Below are 10,839 nucleotides of genomic sequence, written 5' to 3'. Positions count from 1 at the left end.
AACTCGAGAACCGTTTGCCCCACCGACTTCAAATTTTACACATGCATTCCACACCACCACAGGGGGTGCAGTGGCCGGTGTCGAGTCGGTCGGACCCCCGGTTGTCCAGAACCGCCCCAAAAAGGCCTCTTCCCGGGCTCTGGACAGGGCCCCTGCCCATGCAGGGTCCATATATGGAGCTGGCCTGTTCTGACATCCTTCTGACGTCTACATATTCATATGTATTCATATTCATTCCCAACATATGGGTGGCGGTGGCTCAGGGGTAGAGTCTCCGGATGGTAACCGCAAGGCCGCCAGTTCGAAGTGTCCTTGAGCAAGACTCTGAACCCCTAATTGCTCCTGATGTGCTGGTTGGTACCTTGCATGGTTTCGCCGCCATCAGTGTATGAATGTGTGTGTGAATGGGTGAATGTAATGCACAATCTATATGTAAAGCGCCTTAATTGGATAAAGGCGCTATATGCACCATTTAACATTTACCATTTATTTGGGCATGCCTGACAAAGAACTCCATATATGGGCATTAAAGGGACACAGACATAATATCTGGGCCAATACTTGAATTCAAGCATTGCCCCAAAACAATGTGCATAATTAACTATGGGATGATAAAGCCCTCCAGGTTGCCCCCAGGCTCTGGAATAATTTACCCATATACACATCAGAGTACCCAGTCAAGATACTTGACTGGGACTTATTTCTTCCCCCTGTATGTGGGCTTCAGTGACTGAGCTGATAGTCCTGATAGCCCTGTTCTTCACTGCCCTGTATAGCACTTTGGTTGACCTGCAGGCCATGGTAAATGTGCTATAAATAAATAAAGTTTGTGTTGAGTTGACCCCATTGAATCACTGTCTTTACTCTCACTAACCTATGGCTTATCCAGTATCAACAGTAACACAATGTCTGGGACATCTTTCCATTGATTGTAATTATTTAATTAAAAACAATAAACAACATTAAATCTACACTTTTATATACAGATTAGGCTTTAGGCTGTCTTGTAAAAATGTAATTCAAATAATGTCACTTATATATGCCCTTTGCCTATCGTTTTCCTTTGGAATCATGTTTTTGTTTGTTTTTTGTAAATGCCCCGAGCAATATTTGTGCAATGCCTTGCGGCCTTGTTAACCACAAAAACGGCTTTACTGAGGATATAGAATTTCACTTTCCCTGGAGCTGAAGGCTGACCCCCCCCCCCACACACACACACACACACACACACACACACACACACACGCGCGCGCGTGCGCGCGCGCGCGCACACACACACACACACACACACACACACACACACACACACACACACACATTTGAAGTATAGGCATGCAGCCTCACCCTATACCAATAAATAAAAACGGTCATACACATATATAGGCATACATTAATACAAGTGTAGACTATATAGCCTTTTAATGTCTCCACTTTTCAATGTTGCAAGTGTGACGTTTTACTTAATATAATGCCTATAATTTTCACACACAAATCATCATACACAAGAATAGGCTGCAGTTGCCCTGGTCAATGAATAATTCATTTCGGGAAAAGGATCTGTTTGCCCACGTGCCTGTCCCCTGTGTGCGCACCTGCACCTGCATGGCGAGCAATTATCCACAACATGCCTGGATTTCACTGCTCTCAGACCGCCAGCCTACATTGATTTGCGCAGGTGTGATCGATGAGAGTTGATAGAAACCTGCATGAATATTTGTCCATGTATATTATTTTCTACTTTCACATATTGGGTTTATGACATTTAGCTATAGAATCCAAGTGAAACATAAAGCGATCAATCGTGAGGGAAAATGTACATTGAATACCTTTATGTTAATTGTGACAAGTTAGGCTACTTGCATGTCTATTTGACCAAGCTTCCACCCTCTCACCTGCATGAACACTCATTTTTACTGCATGTCCAAAATAGTGAAAGCAACTATACAAGCTCACTGGATTTCACTTTGTGAAATACCCTGGCTTTGTTCTTGCATATAAAGTAGGTCATACATTTTCTGGTGTGGGGGGGGGGGCGTAAAAAGTTGAAATATATATATACGAGGTTACTTATACGCAACAACAACAACAACGATATTCATTTTAATATGCATGCGATACTGAGGCTTCACCAGCCTGCGCGTTTCCCCAATGCCTATCAGTCAGCGCAGCGCACGCGTTGTCGTCTTATACCAGTTAATGTCCCTCACTTATTATAGACCACGCACCAGCCAAGTCCGTGCGCCTCACACGGCCAGTTCTAACTGTAAAAGAATGCTGTTGTTCTTTTTAACATGAAGGGAAAATAATCCTCAAATGTTGAGTTTGAGAATAATTATGGTCTCGGTGCTCACGGGGCGTGCGCGCACCTCCTCGCCATTTCAGCACGCTGGACAGCGCCTTGGGAACTTGGAGAAGGCTGCAGGACCTGAAGAACAACTGGAGTTAATAATTGTTCTAATCTGGAAAGCTATATTATTAATATTCGGGTAATAATCATGATGGATTTCAATTCCCCGTCGTTATCAATAACAACTGGCGCAGGCACCCCGAGAGTGGACTTTCTGAAGTGAGAGATGGACTTTGCTGAAATAATTTTCGCGTTGTTTATTGTCGTGGTCGCGGTCGTGTCATTGTTGTCGAACTTGCTGGTGCTGCTATGCTTCGTCCACAGCACCGAGATACGCCGACAGGTGCCCGGTATTTTCACCATGAACTTGTCCTTTTGCAACATACTCATCACCGTCTTGAACATGCCAACCACCCTGGTGGGGATTATCAGAAACCAGCAGCCTTTTGGGGATTGCCTTTGCCACACCGTGAGCTTTCTGGAGACCTTTTTGACGGCAAACGCCATGTTGAGCATGGCAGCTTTGAGCATAGACCGGTGGATAGCGGTGGTTTTCCCGCTGAGTTATGCCACAAAGATGCGCTATAAGGACGCGGTGATAATGGTGTGCTACGCATGGCTCCATTCGCTCACCTTCTCGCTGATCGCGCTCCTGTTCTCCTGGGTCGACTACAGCCACATATATGCGTCGTGCACCTTGCAGCTCGGCGAGGAGCGCGACAGGACTAAGTTTACGATTTTCACTGTCGTTTTCCATGCCACTAGTTTCATGCTTTCCCTCTTGATCCTGTGTTTCACCTACCTAAAGGTGTTAAAGGTCGCAAGGTTTCACTGCAAAAGGATTGACATTATAACAATGCAAACCCTCTTCCTCCTGGTCGATATTCACCCAAGGTATACTAGTCTATTTAATGCTGTAATTCCATGGTCGAGTTATACACCATTTCCTCTATATATTACATTATAATCTACATATAATAAAATGATAACAAGTTAGTGTAATAGTATACGTATCAGGCTATGTACTGTATGTGGAAATATTTTTTTCATGTTCTCAATATAGTGTTGCACTAAAAATACCTTTGCTTTTTTTTCCAGTGTGAAACAAAGGTGTTTGACTGAGCAAAAGAGAAGAAAGCAGAGAGCCACAAAAAAGATAACCATCTTCATTGGCTCATTCATCATCTGCTTTGCTCCTTATGTTTTCACCAGGTAAGTTGTGCAAACAACACATAAAACAAACAGCAACAACAATTAATTGTTATATTTACCTCAAATGTTACTTACAAGTTACAATGTAATTGGACTGAATATACCAAATGCATGTCTTGACAATATTCTGTTCTTAAAGTAATTTGAAAGTCATCCTGGACTAATAAAATAACAACTCTCTTGCCATATTGGGAAAATACAAACGTGATAAAGAAGTATTTCAATGAGGCTTTATTGTTGTAGATTTAGATTTCTAAAACGGTTAGTCCCAATACTTGATTCTGATTGGCTGGTTTCCGTTGTAAATATCACGATAATCCACATGCACCTTCAATCATTTTATATCATGCAGCTGGTCCCACAGCTCTGTAGCTGAACTGGGGAAGGGGAGCACTTGATTGCCATACACACCCTGGCCGTGCGGTCGTCTAAGCACCGCCCGTGCTCATATGACTATGACAGACGCTGGCCGAGTAAAAACAGCCAGTGGGCACAAAGCGTATAGCTACTTTTGTGAATTTAATAGTTTTATGAGGTTAATATTTCCTCCTCCTTCCTGTTTGTAACTGTTTTAGAAAAGCAATAAGCCACGTGAGGTCCCAGCTTACCGTCTATTTTATAATGGCTGACAGGGTCGGAGACCCTCCGCTACGTGTCGGGTCTCACTACGCCTCTCAGCCATTATAAAATACCCGGTAACCTGAGACCTCTTGTGGCGTATTGCTTATACATGTTGCACAATCCACCATGGACAGTGTTTTATCGCAGCTAGGGTTCCCAAACGTTTTTTTTTGGCCCATGCAGGTACCCCTATAGGGGGCATAATATTTTCCTGCAGGTACCCCCTCATCCTTGCAACACTAATAAGCATTATACTTACAACCTTACATGTAGATGCCATTGGAACTATTTGTATAAACAATAACGTACATTTTCACAACTTCTAACTATCTTAGAATAGAGACCTATTTGACGGTGCAGAAACATGCCTTCCTTGATTCATCAATGAGCGTCAGCAACCATCAGCTGGTCACAGTCACAGATCGACATGCAGCCTCTGCAGTGCTCTAACTGAAAGTGACTGGAGTCTGTTTAATTTCTATCCAAAAGCCCTTCAATATGATGGAACATGATTAAGGTTGGTTTACTGTGATTATGGTAAGCTCCCATATCACACATACCACTAGCCAAAAAAACAAACCCCCTGGCTATGTGTCGCAGACCCCACTTTGGGAACCATGGATTTAACAGTTGATTATCACCTCACCTGTTAATTATCATGTTGCTAATGACCCAGGTGACTGCAATGAAGAATCAATACTTGGTGTCACCAGTGTTGTCTCAAACACACTGGAGACATGGCTGCTTGCTTCCACCCTGGTTCTAAACAAATGGACATTGACTAGAGCAATAGTGAATAACACAAGTTAACTGTATTCGGAGCAATAGTGAATAACATGCAACAGAAGTTTACTGTATGGTGCAATAGTCAGTGAATAACAAAATCACACCTGTGTGAAGTGAGGGGCGCTCTTATCATCATACATCATCTCATTCCGGTCAATCACAATTTCCGTCCTCACTTTTGTCTTCGATGTTTGTGTTTACACAAACATAGGAGGGCAAGTTGACTGCATGGAGCAATAATGGATAACATGCAACACAAGTAGACACTGGCAAATGTGGCAATGCATGGTTTTCCAGTAGATTGACTGAGATTCGTGGGCGGGCTCTCACTGGGTTCACTACGTATACACTACTGCTTATAGGTTTTTTTAAATGAATGTTCACCACTGTTCCCCGGGGCTCACAGGCAGTGGTGTAAAGTAACATTTACTTAGGTACTCGTATTTGGACTTTACTTGAGTATTTCCAATTTCCAATACTTTTACTTCTACTCCACTCCTACATTTCAGAGCCAACATTTTTACTTTTACTCCACTTTACATTATTCCAAATAACGTTTCCATTATTTGAAAATAGTTACTAGTTCCTTTGGAGATTTGAAAATAGCAGATCTACAAACTTGTACCACTGTTTCCAGGTTGGCCGAGCTGCTGCCTGCCGTGGGCATCAACCGCCACTGGGGCATCGTCAGCAAGTGCCTGACGTACAGCAAGGCGGTGTCCGACCCCTTTGCCTACTCCCTCCTGCGTCAGCAGTACAGGAAGGTCCTGGTCACCGGCGTCAACAAGCTGCTTCGCCGTGACCTGTACCCCTCGTCCGGCCACAGCAGCTCTTTAGACACCGAGAATGACTACTGCCTCCAGAGGATCAGCTAAAGGACTGCATAATCCTAGCTGCATGGAAGCCACAGACATGCTACAGTATATATAGGGCCCCCCCGGAAGTACATCATGCCTCCTGGAAGAGAGTGGGAAGAACGATTGGATGGATGGATGGATGGATGGGGGATGAAAGAGGGGGAGGACAGTGTGTTGTTAGTGGGAAGAAGTAAGGAGAGCGGGGGGCCTCATGGCTCGGCAAGGCTTACTTACTTACTTACTTATTTACTTACTTACTTACTTACTGTGGGTGGGAGAAAGAGAGAGCGAAAGGGAAAGACAGTGGGTGGAGAAGAATTAAAAGGTGATAACGAAGGGGAGGATAAATCGGGAGATAGAAAGACGAGAAGGACTAGACAGAGACATGGGGGTGGAGGGGTAGACAGAGACGTGGGGGGGGGGGGGGGGGGGGGGGGGGGACGACAATATGTGCACACAGGCTTCAGATGGTTTGGTATACAAAGGGAGCCATGCAGCCCAGAACTATGATTCACTGGTGATGCCATGCACACACTCACGCACGCACACACACAACACATGCATGCACGCACGCACGTACGTACGTGCACACACACACACACACACACACACACACACACACACACACACACACACACACACACACACACACAGCCTGGATCCAATTAATTAATTTGATCAAATTAATAAATCATTGGGCATTCATTGCAGAACGGTCAAGTGAGGTGTCACAGCAGGGGAGATCCCAGATGTCTCTAAAGATAACTACAGTATAACAACCACATGTGTCATGACCTTTTATCATCCACAACAGAGTGTGTGTGTGTGTGTGTGTGTGTGTGTGTGTGTGTGTGTGTGTGTGTGTGTGTGTGTGTGTGTGTGAGAGTGTGTGAGTGTGTGAGTGTGTGAGTGAGTGAGTGAGTGAGTGAGTGAGTGAGTGAGTGAGTGAGTGAGTGAGTGAGTGAGTGTGTGTGTGTCGGGGAGACATGAACGCTGCATTAGATTGTAGCCTACCTGCTGGCTGTCATTGGCTGGATGCCACTTATACTCCAGCCACATAATAACAAAATAGGAAATGTCCATTTCTTCACCAAATGGAACTCTCAGTGTGGAGACTTAAAGGGACATTTCACCGCTGGTAGAAACTCCAGTCACTCAATGTTAATAGTATATTTGTAGTAGATAACAGTACTTAGCACAATTTGAAATTTGCACTCTATGGCTAGAACAATACTGTAGTCTGTGTGCTTGACTGCTGGATTACCAAAATGACCACTCACCCCACCTTACGTGGAGAGGGGGAGGGCTGAGTTACTGAGACAACATTTAGTCCAGGAAGGAAGTGAGACCATTGTCTGTGACATCACAGACACTTTGAAATATTAAAATATCTAGTAAAAACACATATACCCACATAAAAACCCCAGGAAAGTGTTTCTTGTCTCCCAAACATCATTAAAATAAGATATGGTTGCAAAAGGGGTGAAGTTGCCCCTAGTGTAGTTGTGCTACACATGATGTCTGTGATCTGCATGGACTACTTGGCTATGTACTGGTCATGGCTAATGTATATTTTGACGTACGGCAGTATTGCTCATCGAACTTATTTTGGGCCGAATGACACAGTTGTACGACAACGTATACATTTGGCTTTTGCATATGCCTGACAGTTGTTAACAGTGTCATGTCAATCACTGCATATTGATGCACTTTGTATAATTCTCTCAGAGCTACTGTAGTTACAAAAGCCAAACACAAATGTAATTTATACCATGTTATTGTAAGTTTTAAATGAATGTACCTACAGTAGGTGGTCTACTTTTGACTGAAATGCATTTGTACTAAACTGTAGTTTATTTTGCCAGTTGACAGAAGACAATGTTTGTATGGATATTTACATGATGTTCTATATTTTGCACTGTACAGGAATATTTGTTTAGAGAGAATTATCTTCAAAAGGAAGCAGTGTGATGTAGCATAATGAATGTTTTCATGTTAAAAGTGCTTTAAACAGTTTTCTGTTTGTGCCAGATTTAAATATTGTATGGGATTTCTAGGATGGTAATATTGTAAGGAAAAAAATAAGTCTGATTTATTTAGATAATACTCTAGGCACAAGTGTTCAGTTTCATCCTGTGAATCACTTTCTGCTGTACTTTAGCAGTGTGATACGCTGTTTGTAAAATAAAAGTGCAATAAAAGTGGTTGATAAAAAAGAAGGGGGTGCGGGTGGTCAAAAGACATGTTTTCAGCTCCACCACAATTTCAATGATTCTAGATTATGAATCATGACGACTTGAAAACACCAAGAAACACCAAAATTGTTTCCTTCGTTAAAGCTGTGAATTACAAGGTTTGATAGACTTTGACAGATAAGTAGCTAGAATTATTGGATACTAATTGGTGTAGGCCTGCTGTACCATGCAGTAAAATGCATCATATAACTCAAACATCAGCATAATGCTGATTAGACAACAAATGCAATCCACCGGGCTCACGCATCGCTTTCCTTCTATCTACTAACCTATAATTAACCCTGAAAAATGAAATGGAAAAAGTGGAAATCCCTATTTTAGTAACACAGCTACTGGGTCCAATTAAAACAATGGATCAAAGACTCAATATGTGGTGTTGATTTAATCGGACTACTTTGCTCTTTGGCATAGCTATAAACCAAACCAAACTGACTCATTAGTTGAATTAACTGCAACTTTCATGTTTCATGCTTGTTGACCGCTTACACTTGTGTGGATGACTGACTAAGCAGTGCCTAGTACAACCCTTAATTCACTCACATGTTTTACTTAAGTAAAAGTATCAATACTGCAATATAGAACTATACTTTGTAAGTAAAAGTCCGGAATTCAAAATGTACTTGGGTAAAAGTACAAAAGTATGAGAATCAAAATGTACTTAAAGTTCCAAAAGTATTCATTAAGCAGAATGTCCCATTTAACGCTTTTAAATGCAATGGCTATGTTCATAATTGTCAAAGTTGGGTGCCATCATCAGTCGAGGGGAATTCACCTTTAGCTAATCCCCGTCCTCTCCCACTTAGACACCATATGCACAAAAATATGTGCGTGACATTTATTTTTTAAAACAATGTTTTACCACATAGGAAAACTATTGGTGGAGAGGTTTGTCTAACCCATGTTATGCTTAGCTGTGATTGGACCATAGCAGTTTGGGGAGGGGCATTTTGTACAAGAACACAGTTAAAAGCAGAACAAAACTAGGGCACAGCTTGCAGCAGAAGACACAGAGGTCACACAGAGTCAAAGGCCTGCCTAAACAGGTGGGTTTTGAGGTGAGTTTGAAATATAGTGATAGAGTCCATGTTTCTGATGTCAGGGGGGAGTTCGTAATTAGTTAGGCAGCATGGTCTGCTGCAGACATCAGGTAAAGGTATTGAATTGTAGCCTACTGCCAAAGACTCTGGCTTCTCTTATTTAAGCCCAGAAGTGCCAGCAAGAGCAGTCAACGGGCAGCGACCCCAGCTGGGTTATACAATGGCCGCCGTCCAAGCTTCACTGCCAGGGAACAATAAAAGAGAATTCATCAATCCTGGAGATTACTGGCTGTCCGCGGGCCTTGTCACTCCGCTTCTCTGGCGATGTGCCTGCTTGTGGCACCAGAGGCCACCACACTGTCACCAGCAATGACTCCCCTATACAGGAGCTATACCAGTTTTACCTCAGTACACAGGAGAGAGGCCCCCTCAACTTTAAAGTGCCTAAAGGATATTGGCCTGGTGGCTCCAGCTGGGTATGACCTTGAGGTGATGTTGCTGATTTATGCCTAAAAGAACAGGCACAAGCACATTATAGTGACTAAAATCTATAGGCCCTTCCTATATGTGACTGAAACAGAACCCACTGGCTACTCATAGCCTAATATGAGGGATTACCTGTTACCTCATTGTGTTTGATTTATTGATTGATTGATTGATTGATTGCATTTTTTATTTCACAGTATGTAGAATGGGTCCATTTCAAACAAAAGCACAGCTCAATACAAAAACTGTTACTCTGGATACACCTGCATGGTCCATGATTAAGCACTCACACTTGTTTACAACAGGGTCCAGCATTTTCAATTCATCAGAACATTTAGAGACGTTTAGAGATGTTAGGGAATGTGTTGGGACCTGTATGTATGTATGTATGTATGTATAAATTAATGTTGTTGATTTATGTTAAACAACACATTGTATTTGTATTGTGTGTTCATTTGGGAAAAGAGCTATACAGTAGGCCTATAGGCGCAATCTACAGGGTTATCATTATGTCTTTGTCAACTCAATAGCCAGTATTGTTTTGTTTAAAAAAAGGGGGAAAATAGCCATCCACAAGCTCACATTGCATTGCACTGAGCCTTCTGCTCTGACCGGCTGGCCCCTGACTATTAGCCTATACATCAAAAAAATAAAAAATAAAAAAAATATCAACAACAACAAAACTAATAAAAACTAAGATAAAGCATTTTCACACAAAAAAAACTAAGTGAAAATGAAAACAAAGTAAAAACCAAATAGGAGTACAATCTAATGAAACATCATAACTAGCAAGAGTTGAGCTGGATGTTATTTGGTTGCAACTTGCTAAAACATTCCTATCACCAGTTGCCTTGCGTGACTGAGCCCACTGTTTATTGCATTAGTCTACAGTCAGCAGTATAGCCTGTGGCTCATTCCCGTTAATTGGATCTTCAGTGGAGTTGAACGGAGCACTATCATCAAATTAGGACTGAGAATATGTTGGCCGTTATATTGGTAAAAAAAAAAAGATTTGATTTGATTTGAATTATAGGCTTTGAATAGGCTACCTGCGCTGATTGTTAAAGCTCCCAAACGTCAACGACGTTGCATCATGCATGTAACGCTAGGCTCCACAATCCCCCAAACATGTTATACACAGTATCAGCCAAACGGTTGCTTGCTGAAATTGTTAACCAAACAATAAAGACCCTTTCATCTTGTGCGCCTATAGGCTATAGCCTACATTTGTAATTGGG

At 42.3% G+C, this 10,839-nt stretch overlaps 1 protein-coding gene across 1 annotated transcript; it reads left to right on the top strand.

The window, feature by feature from the left end:
* Window positions 1–2,573: 2,573 nt before the first annotated feature.
* On the top strand, window positions 2,574–5,870 carry LOC308334885 (G-protein coupled receptor 26-like; the record flags this gene model as incomplete). The annotated part of the gene is made up of 3 exons (XM_080791774.1): window positions 2,574–3,241; window positions 3,446–3,559; window positions 5,604–5,870. 3 exons carry the CDS (start codon window positions 2,574–2,576, stop codon window positions 5,839–5,841), a joined length of 1,020 nt encoding a protein of 339 aa, XP_080647900.1. The 3' UTR covers window positions 5,842–5,870.
* Between the last annotated feature and the right edge of the window lie 4,969 nt (window positions 5,871–10,839).

This window comes from Protomyctophum bolini, assembly GCF_963924005.1.
Source record: "Protomyctophum bolini genome assembly, chromosome: 20".
In the NCBI taxonomy this organism is placed as follows: domain Eukaryota; kingdom Metazoa; phylum Chordata; class Actinopteri; order Myctophiformes; family Myctophidae; genus Protomyctophum; species Protomyctophum bolini.
Note: the sequence above shows the minus strand (reverse complement) of the source record. Positions and strands in the feature narration are given on the sequence as shown.